Consider the following 21,099-nt stretch of genomic DNA (forward strand, 5'->3'; position numbering starts at 1 on the left):
GTATTACTATGCGTTTGTGTGTGTCCTTATTGTGAGAATGAGACACCTGGGGCCTTCAGTAGCTATTTGCTTTTCATTTGCTGATATTTACATAAAAAATCATTAGTAATTTCAAGTTGAGACTTGTGTTCTATGGTATTCTGCTAACTTCTCCAACTTCATTGACAGAACTACCTCTCGCAGCAATCGTGGCCACTTTGGGTTGAAATAAGCTTAAAGTAATAGGTTTATAAATAGTTTTGGGATTCTGATCACTCATACACTCTTGTTCACTCATGAAACCCGAAAAACTGTCAGTGTCACTGGGAGTTCACTAATCTTTGGCCTCATGAGTGCGGTGACAACTCACACTTAAAACAGAGTAGAAATGTGTTAGAAGTGGTTACTCCCTATGCTCACTACAATCTCTGGGCGTGTTCCTTTACATCCATCCAACCAACAGGGGGGGACTTCAGGGATGATGCCCTTACAGTCACAGAGTCCAGCCACATTGTAAGAACTGTGGAGTCAGCACCACAGTGGAAAGGCCCTGGCCTTTCAAAGAAAGAATGACCACACAGAGGCCAGAGCATCCTCTCTCTTTGTGAAGGCCTATGAATATTAATACTAATTTTTAACAAGAAATAAAGCCAAAATCATGATACCTGGTGTGTGGCTTCTTAGGTATGATCATTCTATTGCTCTTTATATAATAGTAAACTTACTTTGGTATTCTCAACATAATTAAGTATTAGAAACTGAAGCTCCCGGTCGTTTTTCGTTTGTTTGTTTTTACTTGTCCATTTTATTAGATTTTCATGTTCTCTCTGATGTTGCTGTCATGGACCAGTGGAAACCAGCCAGATCTTAATCCAAAGTTAACCTACTAAGAGGAGTTCTTACATTCTTGGCTTTTTCCTTACTCTGTCATGCCAGGCTCTCCACAACGAGTAGAGACAGCACTGATGTCTTCATCGTGCACTGTTTCACACGCGGTGAGTGAGCTTGGATGGTACAAATTCAAGATTCCACTTAACTATTTGCAAACTGTGGGTAGGAACTCAGGTCTCTGAGACACAGCTTCCTTGCCTGTGAATCTTCCGTGGGATTCACCTTCTGCGACTGGGTACATGCTCTCTAGGTGGTGTTTAATTAACAGTGCTGCACAGGATTACATAAGGCATATGGCAGGGTCTTTGAAGCTTTGAATGCTATACAAATCTTTATTTAAAACCACTGGAGTCAGATGTGAAATTGCCTGAGCTTGTCTGCCATAAAATAAAAATAAAAATAAAAATAGAAATAAAAGCTATCACATTGAATATAATAGCCAGCCTTTCAGCTACTGGTATGCATTGTCTATAAGCAAGTAACATTTGTTAAGTTTTTCGTCTTGCCAGCTTTCTTCCCAAGAGAAATATCCCATTCTGCATCTGTAGAGATTAACTTTGCAACATTCCACCTTTCTCCTGCTTTGCAACTAGGGTATAAGCACAGGCTACAGCTTTGCTGCCACAACCTCACATCTTCATGCCGCTGAGTGCAAAAAGCATGGACCACAGACTTTCGGCCTCACAAGGGTTATGGCCAGAATATGACTTCTAATTGCAAGGAGGCGACAGGCAAGCTGTGATGTACGTGGCAGCAGCAATGCATGTAGGGAGGCTTCAGTAGCGTGGCTGTGAGCATCAGGCCTAGCCTCTACTCTTAGGTTTCTAGGCCTTTGTAGAAATTCTATGACCTAATTCAACTTTTACTCAGCAAATATAGTTTTTCTGCCCAGTTGCCTGACTTCTGTGGAATGTTTTGTAAATAACAAATATCTCTTGTTCCATTTCTAATTTGATAGAAAAATGTATTCCAGTTTACATAGTGATAACTCCTAGATGGCATAGAGATTGCGTGACACTCAAGCATTCTTGTACCTACTAGAATCAGAACAGATGATTAGTCAGTGCATCCCATTCACCTCTAAGACTGTCTATTCAATTCCTGAGAAGGACACAGAAAGTAGTCTTGCTCAAATCTCCAGTCACATCCATATTCCTTGTGCTTGCTAGAGACAGAATGTAAAGGGAAATAACAAATACATGTAATACACAACCATGTAATTCCCTCCTATACAAGTTTTACTTAGTGGGTGAGGTCAGCTAGCAAACAAACACGATGCCCCGGGCAGTATGTGCTGAGTTCTGTGTGAGTGGCCCTACATCACGAAGGGAACACAGCCAACAGAACTCCTGTCGGTAATGGAGATGCTCTACGAAGGCACTATAGCCACTAATGTCATCTCCAAATTCATGGAGCTACTGAGAACTGCAGTAAGGCTAGCATGACAGAGAAAATAAAATTTCAATTTCATTAATTTATTTGAAATCAGATAGCCACATATGGCTAGTGCCTCATGTATCAGATCTATAGGTTCAAAGGGGGCAAAGTATTTTAAATAGGCTCAAAACAGAAGGTTTACATAATAACCTTAAGTCTCAACAGTATGCCAAGATATGTATTACCGTAGACATTGCACACAACAACAAGCTGAGGTGAAAGAGCTTAAGTTTCTTACTTGGGTCACTAACTAGGCAGAGGTGGAATTCCTATTTCAAACCTAGGTTCAAACAAGTTTTTCTCAACTGACAGAAGCTCTTACAGCTTATAGAAGACCTTCCAGATAGATGAGATGTGAACTGAGCACTGATGGGCAATTAAGACATATGCAGAGTGGTAGCGGAAGAATAGTAAGGCATGAACAGAACTCTGGGGGCAAGTTGGCTTCATTTTACACAGTTAGGAGCTAGATTTTGAAAGACTTAGAATGTCAGGATAAAGGCTGACATTCTAAGAAGAAATAGAATCTTCTGGTTTGTTCAAGGGAGTGGTTCTCAACCTTCCTAATGATGAGACCCTTTAATACAGTTCCTCATGCCGTGGTGACAACCGACCATAAAATTATCTTTATTGCTTCTTCATAACTGTAATTTTGCTACTGCTATAAACTGTAAACATCTGTGTTTTCCAGTGGTCTTAGGAGACCCCCATGAAGGGTGACCCCAAAAGGGCTATGACCCATTGGTTGAGAACCCCTTCTCTAGAGGCAGTGAAAATAGAGTGGGTCCGGAAAGCAGAAAGAGCTTTGGTGTTATTATCAGAGGTTTCAGAGATGTGCCCATTGGTTCCATGCAGCTGAGGTGCCAATAAGGATGAGAAGAAACAGAGCAGAGAGAAGCCCGGAAGGGAGTGAATTTCCTTGGTGGAGGTTGAAAACTCTGTGTTCTCTGGGTCACATTTGGTCAATAAATGTGTTTGTTTGCTTCAAATAATGTTGAGATTTTAAAATTTTGCTGCCAATATTTTAAAATTTAAGGGTTTATGGGAAAAACCGAGTTTATGATCATGATGGGGCAAAAGCAAAAGTCAGTGTGCCAACCTGGAATGGAGTCAGCTTGGCACTGCTCAAAATGACTGCTCACCACTCTTCTCTGGGTAGGCTCTCTCCAATTTTTCAGTCCTTTCCAGTTACTCTTCTGTCTTAAAGTGGTGTTACCCACACCACTTTCTACAAAAACCCTAAGAAAACAGCTGTTACTAAATGATCTTTTTATTTTAAATAGCTGAAATAATTTTCCTGCATTTTAGTCTCATGAAACAAAACCTAAATCAAGATATTCTTACCTAGACAAAGCAGCTACTTGGGGATGCAGAGAAGACGCAGTGTGCCCCTTCTCTGTCCACAGAAGCATGTTACTAGTATGATCTGAACCCATGTAAGGCCCTGGCCTCTGATATTAGACAGGATTCAGCTAGCGGTGAAATCCCTCTGGAGTTTTGGGATTGGGGTTGAGAGGACATGGTTTACAGACTGGTGGAGTTGTAACACAGGAGCCTAGAGCTGATATGCTACCATGGTTCACTGGACATGTGCTTTGGGCAATAGAGCAAAAGAGAGAGCTGGCCACCAAAACAAGTGGAGCAGCCATGTGAGGTAGAGGGAGTGCAAGAAAGGAATGAGGTGCTCCTGGCTTCCTCTGGATGACTCTGTTCATAGAGTTGGTGAAAAATCTCTGCAAAAAAAGTATTTGCATTAAAATATCCCATTTTCATTTCTAGATTTAAAAGAGCACTATTTCAAACCTAGAATGGAAACTGTTATTTTATGGAAGCATTTTTTTTTTCAAACACCACACCTTATAAATACATGGCAACAGGTAAATTTCCTTCCTCCCCAGTCAAAAACCAGTACAACCTGAGGTAGAACAAATACAGAAGAGCTTCTTCAACCTATAGTAATGGCTTGGCCTATCGCGGCAGAGAGCCTCTTCAATGGGTGAGGTCCTCAGTTGTGGGTTGGGTACAGTCTTCAGAGGTGATGGTGGTTACCGTGACAACTTCCTAGTCAGTTTCTTCTGTATGCCATTTTATACAAAATGTCTCCACAGGGAAACTTGGTCCCATTGCCAGATTAGAATGTAACGAATCTAGTAAAGTATGAAGGCAAGTTGGGATCTAATTTGACTTCTATATTAAAGTTTCCAGTTACTTTAAGGCAGTGGTTCTCAACCTATGGGTCGTGGATCCCCTTTCACAGTGGTCACCTAAGAACACCAGAAAGCATAGATATTTACATTACAATTCATAAAAGTTATGAAGTAGCAACAAAAATAATTTTATAGTTGGGGTCACCATAACATGAGGAGCTGTATTAAAGGTCACAGCATTAGGAAGGCTGAGGGCCACTGCTTTAAGTGCACTCTTTGGACCAAAGACAGTGAAAAAATGATGATTTCTTAGGTTAAATATGAGTTGAAGTGTCCATCCATTTTCTTTAACTCCAAAATATCTTGCTTTCCTTTGTCTGCCTTAAGTACAGATCTAATATACAAATTTATAAGTTTCATTTGTACTCATTTAATAAAATGATTTTTATATAAAATTATAATGCTAGAAAAATTATATCTGTAAAAAAATCCACAGTAGCCTATACATCTCTCTCTTGGCCCAGTTTGGCTTTGGAAGATGTAGTAATACTATTATTAGACTTAAACTATCTAGATCACACATTGAGAACCTGTGTGTGAGAGTTAGGTTTACTGGAATTCAGCATGAAAAGAACAGTACAACTATTCAGTTAGTATTAGCATGACATCTGTTTCATACACACAGTAGGGTCATACTGACACATGGAGAATATCTTCTTTCAACAGAGCAAAGGTGAAGATCTAGCTGTTTATCAAGCAGCCATGGTTTCTAAGACTCAAAAAGAGTACTACTAACTCTTCTTCAGGATTCACATCATTCTACTAAGTGAATGGCCTCCTAAAGGTGTGTGTGTGTGTGTGTGTGTGTGTGTGTGTCTGTGTTTACATAAGTCTTTTGTTGCTGAGATGGGTTCTATATAGCTCATCATGGCCTCAAACGTGTGGTCCTCTTGCCTCTGACTCCCCAGTCCTGTCAATTTCAGGCTTGTACTATTCTGACTGGATCATTTCCTGCAGTAATCCTTCACAGACTCAGTAGCACATGCAGGTGACTTTTCCTCAGGTTTCTAGTGACTTTAAGCTATTTTCATTTCTTTGCTGATTTTCTTATAATTTAATTTTCAACTGGCTGGCACACAGAAGGAATTAAATGCTAATTTGCTTAGGTACTTTGTGTTAAGTTAACAGGATCTCTAGTGAATGGCTGCCAAATTACATTTCAATCAGAGGTGGCAAGGTGTAAAATAACAGGGAAGTAAATTTTTTTTCATACAGTATATGTATAACTAAACAGGACCATGACCTTAGAACCATGTGGGACACACAGATGGCCTCTGGGAGAACCTAATGGTTAGCAACTTCGCTACAGAAACATTTTTTTTCTTAGAACCAATGGGTGGGAAGCTATAGGATTGCTTCTACAATTACAAATGGAAACACTGCCTTAAAATAGTTCCTATAGTCTTTTAAGTGCTTATAGTTACAGTAATGGTCTATATCAGGAAGGAAGAATCAGTGTTGGAACCAAATAGATCACACAGTGAAACTATAACATATTCAACTAGAAATCAATGATAAGGTAAGTGAATATAATTTATAGATTGTTCAATAACAGGGAAAGCAGTATTGCCACCACTTTTCTCTAAAATAACCTCTGAAATATGGAGAGCATATGGAATATGTTCTTTCTGAAATATATCCAGGGGAAAGGATAAAATAACACACTTGAAACATATGCAGAAAAGATGAATTAACTTATTTTGCCTATAGAACTATCCCTTCTACTTTGACTCAAGTCAGACACAGTGGGGTTTGTTATTTGTAAGCAATATGTTTACTTTCTCTGAGTCTATGCTTTCACCAGAGTAAAACAACAAAGATAATCTTCTTGAAGAATTTCCATGGAATAACAATACATAGAAGCTGCACAATTGATGGTAGCTATTACTGCTGTTCTTGGTTTTTGATACCATAGCCTCCTACAAGGAGACATACTACAACTATTGTGAAACAATATTTAGAACGCTGCGGTCATCAGTATAGAGTCTGGACCCACATGATGGGTTTGTACACTAATTCTGTTATTTCCTGGGGGAGGGGTCTGGGCAAACAATTTTCAAATACGTGCAGGATGCTGTTTTATGGATGGTTAGAAACTCATGTTACTGACACCTGAGACTACATTTTACACACTCTCTAGGGGATTTTTTTTCCAAGTTTTTTTTCGAGACAGGGTTTCTCTGTGTAGCATTGGCTGTCCTGGACTCACTTTGTAGACCAGGCTGGCCTCAAACTCACAGAGATCCACCTGCTTCTGCCTCACTATTTCTGGAGAAATCATTTTAAAATGATTTAAAATGACGGGAAGAGAAGGAAAATGCTAGCTTTGTCGTCCACCTAGCTTTACTGAACCAACTGACAGTTTAGCTAATCACTGTAATTAGAGACCACCACTTCCATTAAATGAGACGCTCTCTACCAGCATGAAAGTGTCCCGAAGCACCTCCTTTTCTCGTGAGCTGGAGCAGGCTTCAGTTATGACTGTAAAGTGCTTCCAAGTCTGTCACCTACGTGAACTTCCTGTGTTCTGCATGGTATCGCAGTAGAAGAATTACTGCAGAGAAACCTGCTCTGGACCAGTGGTTCTGTGTCCACACATCTGTGGGGGACGCTGAGACAGTGAAAGGAGTGCCGTGAAACCAAAGAAAGAAGTTTGGATCCATTTCTCTTGGCTGTAGGCTGACTCTAAGGCCAGTGAAGAATTCATTTGTGGACAGCCTCCTTGTTATGAGTAGAGACATATATGGTGTACTTAAAGATGCTACCTTCCTTGTGGAACATTTTGTCTTGGCAACTCAAGAAGCAATATTGTGGCACAGAAATCTGTTCCATTTTTCTCATATGTAGAAACTTCCTTTCAGATTTGTTTGTACGAGACACAGAGAAGTGAATGTACTTTTAGTTTTGAAAAACCTTCACATTTTGTTTAAGCTTTTCTTACTATTTCAAAAATGCTTGCAGGGTGGTATTTTATAAATCCCCAAATCCTAGTAATAACTTAAGAATGATGACAGCTTATATGAAGTAAGCTCAAGATTGAGGACTTGGCGTTACATGCTTAGAAATAAGTCTACAATAGTCTACATTATTTTCAGGTACACCTAATTTTAATTTATAGCTTCAATACACACTAAGTTAGTGAGTGTGTGCAGTAAAGTACCCTGAGAACACAGGCTGTGTTTGTGACTCCAGACTTCAAGTTCTACTTCTAGTGCCACCTCGCTGAGCCAGTTTTTTAATTTCTTTTTGCCTCACTACCCTCAGTTGTGAAACAGGCCTAACAAAAGGCTATGGCCTTCCAAGCTACACACTGTAGCACCTAAGCAGACCCTGGCTAGTAAGGAGTTAAAAAACAAAACGAAAACACCTACACGAGGCTCATAACCAAATTTTGGGCAGAGTGCAGAAAATCTTATGAAAGAAGGGGGAAATAGAAAGGGAAGGGACAGGAGCTCCACCAGGAGAGCAAGAGAACCAAAACATCTGGGCACAGGGGTCTTTTCTAAGACTGTTACTCCAACAAGGGACCACATGTGGAGATAAACTAGAACCCCTGCACAGATGTAGCCCATGGCATCTCAGTATCCAAGTGGGTTCCCTAGTATTGGGAACAGGGACTGTCTCTGACAGTTAGTGGCTGCCTCTTTGATTACCTACCCCCGAGGGGGAACAGCCTTACCAGGCCACAGAGGAAGACAATGCAGCCAGTCCTGATGAGACCTGATAGACTAGGGTCAGATGGAAGGGGAAGAGGGAGGAGATGAGGGAGAGAGGTTGGGATTGGGAGGGAATGAGGGAGGGGGCTACAGCTGGGGTACAAATGAATAAACTGTAATTAATATAAAAAAATTAAAATAAAAAACCCAGCTACAATTATGGTCATCCAGTTATTCGATTTGACTCCTTTTAATTGACTGTTAGACCCTTCCTAGAATTTTAAGTAAATTATTGTAGGAAATAAGTCAAATGTAAATGTATAAAACAAATACGAAAATAAAAGTAATATTTAAACAGGGAGTTACCTTGCTGTTATATCTGTATTTATGAGTCAAAACTAGTATTGCAACAAGACAGAAGAAACTTAGATGGCTGCAATGATTCAGTCTGAAGACTGACCATATCATTAATTGTCCAGTAGCCACTTTGTCCCTCTCTCTCCAGAGTAAACATGGAAAACTTTTATTTCCACCTGTTCCTAAAGCAGGTAGTTAACTAGGACTAGGGCGGCTTCCTAGTAAGAAATCACTGTCACAGAACAAAAACAGAGCAAATCTTAATTCTATACAATAGAGTTAGCAAAATGAGTAAACTACTCTGGGTCTAGGCCTATGGATGGACGCAGTTTGCAAGTAATGGTACTTTTAACATTATTGACATTAATTAACTGACAAATTTTCAGTGTTCGTTGTCAAATCTTATGACGGTTCATCAAGGAAGAACAGGAACTATTACCCCAAACTTTATGAAGGCCTGCAAATTTCTCCGTGAGAAGTTCGAGCCAGTGGTCCCCTCTACTTACGAAGGCATCGCTGAACAGCGCAGGCAGCCTGAGTCACACACGGAAGCTAGGGAACAAAGCTCCGAGTACACACTGCAAATGCAGCTCTAGTGTTCACCTCCGCATCCAGCTCTTGGCTGTCACAGGTTGGGACACACAAAGTTTTACTGCTGCGGTCCTCTTTAGTTTTGCAGCATTTCTGTCCTCCAGACTCCATGCTGAGTTTGCACAGAGACTGCAGGCTTAGAAACAGCAGCAGGAGGTGACTCCCACCTGGGCTGCATGCTCATTCAGCCTCCAAGTGCTCCGTAAATCAAACTCATTAGGACAACTAGTTCCCGGGAGAGCCTGTGCAGCTCTGAATACGCGGCAAGCTGTGCCTCTCAACCAGGTGCTCCAGAGGTCCCCAGGCCCAGTTCGAGGCTACTCAAGAGTTCGCACCTGAGGCCAACCCTCCCGCCACTGACCCCAAGCGATCTACAACAGACACAACACACAAGAGGGGCGGGAACAGGGGACCTCACCTCCGTCTTCTTCTTCCAGGGAGTTCATACAAGGAAAATAGCCCGCTAGAGCCTCAAAGGAGGCAGAGAGGCTACTCCGGCTCTGGGAGCGCTGCATGGAGCGCCCTGAGGCCCCCGTGCCCCCCAGCCCCTGCCGGCCCATCTTGGTGGAGGACCCGCTCTTTCCGCGGTACAAGATACGAGGCGTCTTGGCGGCTGGCGCGCGGCAACCGCTGCGGTTCCACAGCCTGTGGGTGGGGGGCCGGGCTGGTTCCGCGGAACCCTAGGTTCCGTCCCTGCCTCCCCGGCCCGGTCGGCTGGGACGTTGCTGGGACTTTGGCTTTTCTGGAGAGGGATCAGGAGAGCCGTCAGGAGGCGCAGCTGATCACGGTGGAAGTCCGAGGTGTCACCGGGGGAGCTGAGGATCCCGGAGGCTGGAGCCGCTAGCCCGGCGCCCTCCTCGCTGGGAGATGCTGCTGATGCTGAGCCCGCCGCCAATCAGAGGCTGCAGGGGGCGGCACCGCAGCGCGAGCGCCAGGGCGCACCGCAGGTTCTGGCCTGCAGACCCCTGTAGCCGCTGCAGTTTCCTTCCCGGGCAGGACCAGCAACTGGGAGTGTGACTAATTAGGTGGAATGAGTTAGGTACCTCAGCGTGGTAACATGTGGGGAAAATTCCTGGCAACCACTTTCCCTTAACAGTCTCGCTTCAGCAGCTGTTCACACTACAGGTGTAGGTAAGAGACACTGTCTTCAAGTCATGACCATATTTTGACCAGGTCTTATGAAACCCCCCCCCCTTTTCAACTTTCTTTTAAAGTAACGGTAAAAAGTCAAAAGAGGAGCTCTTTAAAAAAAGAGACAACAGAAGCACCAACAAAGGAAAAAAGCACAATGAGGTCCATAAAGTTTGCGTTCACTCCAGGAAACGAATTTCTTCTTTCTCTACATAAAGCAATCAGCTGCCCATTTTTTGCTAAGAATAACCATTAAGTGTAACATCACAGTAAAAGGTTACATCCTAACATAACATTGGAAGTAACACAGACATACTAAAAACAACAGCTGATAAGCAAAGTTACCATAATAATTCCTCAAATTGGAAATTTTTGTCCCTGAACATAAAGCAAAATTGATACCATTTTACTAGGAGTCAGGGGAGTGTCCTACGTTTCCTAAGCCTTAGATAAGTCACTTATCCCCTCCGTTTTCCCAGGTGACACACACACACACTCATGCACACAAACATAGGGTTTTTATATGAAGTACTGGGAGATCCAAATACTCAAGTTCAGCTAAGATCCAGCTTTAGCTAAGATCCAGCGAACACCAGGTGTCTGTAGATGCTTATAACAGCGATTTGAGCAGCTCGAACTCCCCACTGACGTGTGTTTACCCCCTGCCAGAGGGGAGGAGTTAGGGGGCAGCAATAACGCACTAGATGGCAGAGAAAAATAATGAAAAAAGAAAAATAATGCAAACGGAGGCCCGGGGTATGGAGGCCCGGGGTACGGAGGCCCGGGGTACGGAGGCCCGGGGTATGGAGGCCCGCGGTACGGAGGCCCGGGGTACGGAGACGCGGGGTACGGAGGCCCGGGGTACGGAGGCCCGGGGTACGGAGGCCCGGGGTATGGAGGCCCGGGGTACGGAGACGCGGGGTACGGAGGCGCGGGGTACGGAGGCGCGGGGTATGGAGGCCCGGGGTATGGAGGCCCGGGGTACGGAGGCCCGGGGTACGGAGGCCCGGGGTACGGAGGCGCGGTGATTTAGAAGGGGTCATGTCACATCACCTGCACTGACAGGTGATGTGTGAGGAGAGGCGTGAACGTGGAAAGAAGGCCCTGAAGGTGCTGTCTAACAGGATAGCTGAGGAGCCAGTGAGAAGGACTTGGCTACCAGACATAACATTGCAGAAAGTATGAGAAACGCATACAAGGAACAATACACTCACATCTTTTGAAAAAAGCTAAAACTTTCAGCACAAAAAAACTACCATTGTAATAGAGGTTTTGTTATTTACATAGTTTCCTGTTTTTCAGATAGATATTCATCCTTTCTCATTAGTATTCCTGCAGCTCCAAGTCCAGTTTCCTTTTCTGTATTCACTTTACTACTACCAACATTTCAAAGAAGACAAATAAAAATCACAGAACTCTAGGAACACTTCTTCATACAGATCACTTTTTTTGAAAGAATGAAAGCTTTTTACTATTAAGTAAGAATTTCATTACAGGAATAAAAATATTTCAGACTTATAGACTTAAGGGACTTATTTAAAGTCACCTAATGGTTTTTGAACTGTCAGCCATGATTTTTTGGTGAGTTCTGAAAATAACTAGCATTTGATCAACAATTTATTTACTTATTTAAAAATTTTTATGTATTTAATTGTGTGCACATGTGTATGTGTGTGTGAGATGGGGAGGGAGGGAGGGAGGGAGGGAGGGAGGGAGGGAGGGAGAGAGAGAGAGAGAGAGAGAGAGAGAGAGAGAGAGTGTTCCCTCAAAGGCCAGAGACATGAGATTCCCCACAGAGTTGGCATTATAGGTGTTTGGAGCTGGGTTGTGGTATGGGTGCTGGGAATCAAACTGAGGTCCTCTGGAAAAGCAGCAAGTGCTTAGTTAGAGTCATCTCTGCAGCTTTTGCCCAGCATTTTAAAGAATGAAAATGAAATACAATAATCAGAGTTCAGCTTGGGTAGTGTATGCATGAGTTTGTATGCGTGTGCATGTGTGCACTGAGATGCAAAATACTTTTTTTTTCCCTTGAAACAGTTTGGAAAACATGAATGGAATAAAACAACTATCTTATATATGAGGAAATTTAGATTTAAGAGTAAAACTTGCACTAGCTTAGAGGAATGAAATGGTAAAAATCATTCATGTCTTTATCAGGATATTCTCCTGAATGGGGATAGGAATATAAAAGCACATAGCTTTCTATATGAATCCAAATATACTTGAACGAAGTGGAAAGTGTATCATTTAGATTCTCTTAAGCGAATGAACACTCCCTGTCTAAAAACTTTCGGGAAACACTGATAGGATGCTTCTAGCTTCCTGGCAGGGGGAAAATAATGGAGGACGAGGGCTGAGCAGAGACTTCCCCCCAAAAAATAAACTGGGTGGGAGACTTTTGTTCAAAGCTCCCAAGGATATCCTGATGGGTCAGAAAGACCCATCCATGTCCCTGGTGGAGGCTCATGCCAAGTCCCTGGCATGAGAAGCTCTGTGGCCCTGTTGATGTGCCCCAGCACTGCTTGGTCTGGCTGGAAAGAAGAGGTAGGTTTGGAAGAGTCTGGAGCCATCCATTTCTATCTGGGCATCACTCTTCTCTTGACAACCCCAAACAAGGCATCCGTGGGATGCTTTCAGATATATTCTCATTGAGATCTTAGGAGGTACAGATGAGTGACAGAAGACTGGCACAGAGAGGAGCACAGGAAATGCAGGAAGGTGGAGAAAGCGACTTTACTTGCTGGAAGAAGGTTTTAAGCAAAAAGAACTAATACATACAGAGATGGTGACCAGAGGAGTCTAGTTTCACCTGGTAATTTAGAGATTTGACTTTGATTCCACTTTATTAGTCCTATGCCCAACTGCTTTAAAATATTTCTAGTTTTACACAAATATGTATTGAATGATATTTAGCACTATTTGCTTTTTTGTTTTTGAGATGGGTCTCATTACGTAGCCCTGACTTGCCTCAAACTTACAATCTTTCTGTCCCAGTCTCCGAGTCCTGGGAATGAATACAAGCCTCAACATATATAGGTTGTTTATACACACTTTTAGCAAGTCCAGGCACTAGTCCTTATTCTATTCAGACATATCTACTGTCACCAACATTAACTTAAAATTCATATAAACAAACTACCAGTAAAAACTGAAAACCGTCCAAATCCCAGACATGAATAGTATACATAGTACATGCATGTGCAGGCCAGCATGTGTAGCTACATGGTTAGTACACGCAGTCTGCTATGTATAGTTACACACTATACATATTTTTGGATTTACTTCTCAAGTAATGAGCTACTAATTTCATTACACAGAAACAAGTATATTTCTAGAATACTACAACCCAGGATCCCTACTTATTTTTAATTCTCTTATTCTCCCAAACACAATTATAGATTAAGAGTCACAAACATAACACATTGCTTTCTAAAAATAAGATCCTGAAAAATCCCATCAGAAAACATGAAAATCATCTTTCTGAAGGAAAGATTAACAGATATATTTTGCATATACTAGCACAGTATGGCACTTGATAAATACAAACCAAGACATTTTACAGATAGAGAGCTTACATGTCATGTTAATATGTCAATTAATACATCAACCCTGACGGTATCTTCTCTGCAGATGTGCAGAAAAACTCAACAATTAAATCCACGTTTACTGTGGCAGTGCAGGTGACCTCCAGGTTATCAGTCTCTGTAAACCACGTTGCAGGTGATACGCATGCTCAGTTACACTCCGGTGATAGAGACTCCCAAAATAAAGCTGATAACCACGCTTGTAATTATACCTCATCAAAAATGAACACTGACAATTCAACCTTAAAGTCACACTGCTTATTCTGTCTACATGGTTATGTTAAATGTACATTTGCTTTCCCTATAAAACACACCAAATATTATGTATTCATATCACCTACATATAAAACCTGAAATACATAATCTTTCTTCCTCATTCTTAGCTTTATGTCAATATGATAGAAATAAGGCATAAACTTTGGAAATTTCATTTTTCAAAGGAAATTTTAGTTTTTTACTTGGCAGATTTTGAAAGTGAAGAACAGATGTTACATTTTAGCAGCTGGCCAATCCAAAACTTACAAAAACTGAAGAGGTAAAATGTTTTTGAGTATGATAAGAGAAAAGACTGAAAGAGACGAAGAGGTCAATAGTTTTTTTGTATTATTTATGCTATGAGATTTATGCTAATATTTATCTCTTAACAGAAACTGTCCATGAAAGGAAGACAAAATTATTGATTAAGCATAACAAATAAGATATGTCATATGTATGTGGCATGAAGGGGGTAAAAAATTTTAAAGACCAAAATCATGTGCCATGAAATGAGAAGAGCACAGCAGATTAGAGGAGGAACACATATCTGGATGCACTGATCTTAATTATGTCCCTTTAAGCATAGTAATAATTATTATGATAATAGCTAACTATGTTTTTACGTATATTACCTAATTTAATATAAATACTAAATGAGGCAGTTGCTATCATTGTTTCTTCTTCACAGAGGACAAAATATCCATCAAATAACTATTTGAGTGTATGCTGCATACCAGACATGTTACCATCACTGAGGATATAACAGTACACATTGACAGAAACCATTACCCTCTGTGGTTCCCACACAAGTCACATAGTGGCTGGTATTTGCAAACTGCTTATTAAAGGTACACCAGCCTTCCCCCTAAAACTCTTCATGCAAACACATAAAGCCAATGTAAGCACACAACACTATGAAAGAAGTATTACCAAACACCTCATTATGTAGAAGAGGAAACTGGGCCAAAGATTATTAAGAGATGAAACCAGCAGTAAGTATAAAGTTTGAGTCACAGTACAAGAACTTGTTCAGTGACGTGAAAAGCAGACACAGCAGTTGAATCCAGTACCCTGTTGCCTAGCCCAACCAAAGCTTAGGCTTTGTGATTTTGAAGATAAAGAGAAACCAGCTCAGATGCAAACTGTTCCTCCTATTCTATTCAAACACAAATTAATCCATGATTGCAAAATGCTTGCAGATTTCTCCCTAGCAGCAAGACCGCAATCCATTCCACAGCACTAGACGCCAGCAGTGTCCTTTCCCGATACCAACTGGAGTCCCAGATGCCCCAGATTGAGAGCTCAGTGCGCACAAGTGCTACCAGATGCCAGGTGGATTCACCTGGGCTTCTGACCAGACTGCACTGGACTGGCCGGACTGGAGGTCCCACAAACCCTCCTCAGCAGTCCACAGAACTCAGGGGAACATCTGGGTGTAACTGTCTTATTACACAGTCTGTTGACAGAGACATACAGAAAACAATATAGAGGGAGCCTGCAGCTTCTACATACTCTCTTTAGCAAGGTCCACATGTTCAGCCATCTAGAACCTTTCTAAAGTGCCTTTTATGGCCTTTGTGAAACCTAATTGCACAGGCATTATTGAAGTGGGGGCAGCTATGTCAAAATGTGACTGGGAAAAGGGAATATCTATTGCTAAGAAGACGGGGTGGGGTAGCAGCATTCTCTGCTTATTCAGATTCTCGTGCTCCCTTTGACAGTAGGTCAGATGCCTTCTAAGATGGGGGTCTTCTCTACAATCAGAAAAAAATAGGTCACAGATCTTGTTATTGATGAATTTCAGGGCAAAGAAGGAAATTGGACTTTCTGTGTGCTGCACTGAAGAGAGAAAATTCTACTTTTCAATGGCCTATCCTGTAGAAGGAGTTATAAGCCAGAAACATAGATGAACACACACACACACACACACACACACACACACACACACAAAGAGAGAGAGAGAGATACCCAAAGCTTCATAATGCCACAGTAATAAATTAATATAACACCTACATAGGAATATAAAAAAAGACATCCTCAAACATTTCAGGGAAAGAGAAATTTCCTTTATTGCTAATGACTCTCCTGGAGATTCTGGAGGAGTTCCTTTCAGCAACTTCTCATAACCTGAGATCAACAGTACCTCAAGGTTTTGTAGTTACAATCATTCTGTACAAGCCAACAACAAGATCAAAATATCTTTCTCAGTTTCAGGCACCAATGAAATAAAATCATGCAGCATCTCTAAGGTGTGTGTGTTAATTGTTCCTAGTAATTCATTATTCATTTGCTCCTTATGCTGCAGTGTGATACAATAATATATTAAGTATCCATAGAACATAGTATTCCCTCAATCACAGTTAAGTTCAGCTTCTTCTTTCTTCCTTGTTTTTTTTTTTTTTTTTTTTGGGCTTTCATGTATTCACTTCAATATATCTGGCAATAAAGACTATTGATGACCACTCTGCTCAGGTAGGTCACATACTGTCTGGACATAAATTGTATAAGTTGTTTACACTGCTTGAGACCATTCTGACAAAAAATGTTTTTTGATGCTTTCAGAAATGTTTTATTTTACTTGTAGATAACTTAGTGACATTCACTATATCTGTTCAAAAGTCTTTATTTTTTATTATTAGTTACATTTTATTAACTCTGTATCCCAGCTGCATCCCGCTCCTTTATTCCCTCCTAATCTCACCCTCCCTCCCTCCCTCATCTCCACCGTGCCCCTTTCCAAGTCCACTGATGGGGGGGACCTCCTCCCCTTTCATCTGACCCAGTTTTATCAGGTATCTTCAGGACTGGCTACAAAGTCCTCCTCTGTGGCCTAGCAGGGCTGCTCCTCCCTTGGGGGGGGGGGGTGAGGTCAAAGAGCCAGTCATTGAGTTCCTGTCAGAAATAGTCCCTGTTCCCTTTACTATGGGAAACCAATTGGTTACTGAGCTACCACAGGCTTCATCCGAGCAGAGGTTCTAGGTTATATCCATACATGGTCCTTGGTGGAGTGTCAGTCTCAGAAAAGACCCCTGTGCCCAGATATATTTGGTCCTTGTGGAGCTCTTATCCTTTCCACATCATGCTAACTCCCCTTCTTTCATATGATTCCCTGCACTCTGCCGAAGGTTTGGTCATGAGCCTTAGTATCTGCTTTCAACAAACAGTCTTACAAAAATAAAAATATTTTAATTCCTAAGTTCCTTTGTAATCCTCGGAGTGAAGTGGTGATCAATTAGAATAAGTCTTTTTCCTCATAAGGTTGACAGACCCTAAAAAAGAGCCAGCAAAGAAACTCACAGCTGGGCAGGGTAGCACATGTCTGTAATTCTAGCAGTTGGGAGGTCAAGGCAGTTACTGGTTAAATAGTGAGTTCTAGGTCAGCCTGCAGAATGTGCAGAAAGGCTGCAAATACTATACTACTTTACGTAAGAGACTTGACCTTTTGTAGACTGAGGTATGGGGCACCGTGAAACCAATCTCAAAAGGGTACTTAGAGAATACTGTATGCACATACAACTGTGAAAATTACACTAAAGAAGTTAATTCTCACAATGTCAACAACAGCATTTACCCAAGGCATTTCCCATCGTTTAATTCCAAGGATTTTAATATTATATCTGATTCATGATAATTTTGTTCTATAGTTACTTTCTACAGGTTTCTTCTTCCCTCTCTTTTCTTCATGCACATGTGTGGGGTGGGATGGGGTACAGGTATGTGCGTGAGTGCTAGCCCATGTAGATATATGCGGAATTGGAGGCTGGGGACAGGATGGGTTCCTCAACTCTTTTTTCACTGTAAGTTTTGGAAACTGGGTCTATTGCTGAGCCTGGAACTTGACATTTTCGCTAGCCTGTCGGCCTTGTCAGGGATCCCGAGATCACTTGTCTCCACTCCAGTGTTGAGGCTACGGGTATACATTGTCAGGGCAGGCTTTATTTATTTATTTTTTTAATGTAGTTCCTGGAGATTCAAGCTCAAGTCCTCATGTTTCTATAACAACTGCTTTGCCAACTGAGCTACCTCTGCAGCTTTCATGTATGTATGTGTGTGCATGTGTATGTATACATGTATAAGTACGAGTGTATTGTTTAACAAGAGACTCAACTGTAACACATATCTTGAAACTCATCAGTAATATCTCTACAGATTTTGAAGCATAAAGAAGATAAAAGACTACACATCCATTAGCAATGATTTAAGTGAAGACTATATAGTTCAACTGTGAATTTAAATTTTTCTCACATTTATGCATATTGAATATTTAACAAAAATATATATGAAACACACACACACACATACACACACACACACACACACACACTCCTGCCCAAGGGTCTACACTGAAAGTCTTTAACATAGACAACTGATTGCTTAGTAGAATGCATAAATCACTTACTTAATATTAAATAATATTAAAAATATTTATTTACTAGTGCAAGTGAAAAAGTAGTAGTTAATATCAATTACTGTCAAATCTATTACATTTAATCACTATGTATTATTTGACTTAGCAAAAGTATAAAAAAAGACTAAAAAAACAGAACATGTAAACCCATATAAATTAAAAAAAAAAAAAGACCAGAATGCATCTGGAGCATAGTTTGTACAGCCCTGGGGCATTTAAGATAACAAGCATTAAAATAAAATAGAGAGAGAGGGGAATGAGGAGACAGAAAGAGAGAGAAAGGAAGAGAGGAAGAGGGAAGTAATCTTGCTTTGGTGATGATAATTGCTACATTTTTACAATCAAAAGATTAATTCCACAGATTGTAGGATTATTACATTCTAAAACACAGTTTGGAAAAGCATACTATTCAGCTGGAAAAGGGAACTAAAGGGGGAATCTGTAAGTAAATTACTTTGGTTTTCACAAAAAGCACACATTATACAGGTACAAAATGACTCAGAAAAGAATAAACCAACGGAAATGTAAGAAGTTAAAAATAAAACTGTTCTTTTTAAGACACAAAATGACCACCTTGTTGTCACCTCCAAAAGACTTTCGGGTCCTGGCCTCACTAGCCTCACTGGCATTTTACAGAGCCAACCATTGGATTCCTTGCTGTAGCTCCAAAGATCACATCTTTCTAGTTTTCTTCCAATCTTACCCTCTCATTCACTACCCCTCCAGTGGACTGTACCTCTTCTATCAAATTCACATATTCAATGTCTACAGTGCATCCTAGCAATCAATTCTGGGTCCTCCTCTCTTAAATACTCCCCACACTCACCCCAGGATGCCTCTTTCCATTTCAGTTTGAAAATTCGGCTTGACCTCTAATCTGAGTTTCTGGAGCTGTCCACTTAACATTATCACTAGAATGTGTCACAGAACTTTCAACCTACACTTTTGATTTCTTTCCCAAAGAAATCTGTGTTTCTTAACTTTACAGCCTTAATAAATGACATGAGCTAATATTGCTAAGATAAAAGAAATCAGGACACCCATTCTTAATCTTTTCTTTACGGAATGCATTCCCATCCAATCATCAGATTTTTTATTCTACTTTTAAAATATAATTAATGACGGTCCATTTCTCTTAATCCCATCTCAAACTTTTTCCACCCATGCCTCAAGATATTCTTCATGAGGGAGCAGGCAAGGTTATCTCTAAAAAAAAAAAAAAAAAAGCATATATTTGGTCAAGCCAGCAGCCACCTAAAAACTTCTGAAAGTCTTTTCTGCAATTACAACATAATGCAAACATGTCATGTGGCCTTAGAGCACCTACAGGTGGCTCCTAGCTTACCATGGGCCACACTTGCCATTGATCCGCATGAAGCCACTCTGGGTTATTCTTTAGGATGGATTCCTTTCTGCTTCACTATCTCCTCCACTGATTTCTCCTTCCTTGGAACTCAATCTTCCTTGAGGCATAATTTGCGGAACGGGACACGTAAAGTCTCTGCAGCGTTATGCAACTGTTCTTCACAGTATCACTCCAAAGTGTAATGATAAGAGTATTTTTTTTTATTGTTCCTTCCCTATCCCTGTTAACCATAACCATGACTGGGACAAAGGCTGTCTCTGTTTATTCACTACTGGACACTTTATTCCTACCTAGCGATTGAAACATAAAAGACACAAAATCTCAACCAGCTAATAAAATACTATTAGGCTCTTGTGAGGTGTTATAATTTTGCCCCATTTAAAATACCTAGTTTCTTATATCACAGTATCAAACCTTGAGAAAGGTTCCCCTAAGCCTTAATCCCATCACAAAAATTTTAATTTAGCAGAAGTGACCTAAAAGTCAGTGTCATCTGGGGCCAGGGATTTTCTATGCCAGAGCTGTAACTTTTCACTGGAATGAGCATTCTACAACTTACTTAGGATATGAGGAAGTCTTCCTTCAGGCTGCAGCATGCAGTAGTGCCTGTGAAGGGTCAGTTTCAGTGAATTAACCTGGGTTAGGGAAAGCAGCTGCAGTTTGCCCTGTGTCCTGGGAGGGAAGGCCCTAGATGCCAGGTTGTCACAGAAAATTGAATGGACCCAAAGACCCCCAGGCAAGCAGGAGCACTCCCAGCTCTGTGTAGATTTATGACATTCTCAAAATTATTACAGTGGCATTCAGGATAAAAGAAGCCAGGAACGGAAGAAATCACTTGTATAAATATCCCTTTCAGTCTAAAAGGATCCACCTTAATTTTCCTCTAGAACATTCTTAAAATACACAGCTCAGTGAGATTTCAAGATACCAAAGAGGTGAAGATAGCATTTAGCATTCTACTCAGGGCAGAATTTCCACTTGCCAGTTGTTCTTGAACAAGCACAGTGATGGAGAATTACCGTTTTAGCCAATGGATAAATTAGAGGCAGTGTTAATATTGTGTCTAAACAGTCTTACTCTAACCTCCCAAATGAGATCCAGCTATGCTTCTGATATACGCCTAAGTCTGCCTCCAAGGAACCACGAAACCCAAAACACGGCCATCGCCTCCCCACAGTTCACTTGTCAAACCTAGTTTCTTCATAACGAGCTGCTTAAAATATTAGGGAAAATTGTT

At 41.1% G+C, this 21,099-nt stretch overlaps 1 protein-coding gene across 45 annotated transcripts in view; it reads right to left on the reverse strand.

The window, feature by feature from the left end:
• The window catches only part of Rims2 (regulating synaptic membrane exocytosis 2), a 522,675-nt gene that overhangs the window by 15,192 nt on the left and 486,384 nt on the right, over nucleotides 1–21,099 (reverse strand). The window contains exon 1 of one of the 45 annotated variants that reach the window (XM_021656466.2): nucleotides 9,537–9,996. The exons of the other annotated variants lie outside the window; for them this stretch is intronic. Within the exon in view, the coding sequence (XP_021512141.1) occupies nucleotides 9,537–9,678 (142 nt within the window). The 5' untranslated portion in view covers nucleotides 9,679–9,996. Of the gene's footprint in view, nucleotides 1–9,536; nucleotides 9,997–21,099 lie in introns of those variants that run through there. 45 annotated transcript variants of the gene reach the window in all.

The sequence above is a fragment of the Meriones unguiculatus genome, chromosome 8, assembly GCF_030254825.1.
Source record: "Meriones unguiculatus strain TT.TT164.6M chromosome 8, Bangor_MerUng_6.1, whole genome shotgun sequence".
NCBI lineage: Eukaryota > Metazoa > Chordata > Mammalia > Rodentia > Muridae > Meriones > Meriones unguiculatus.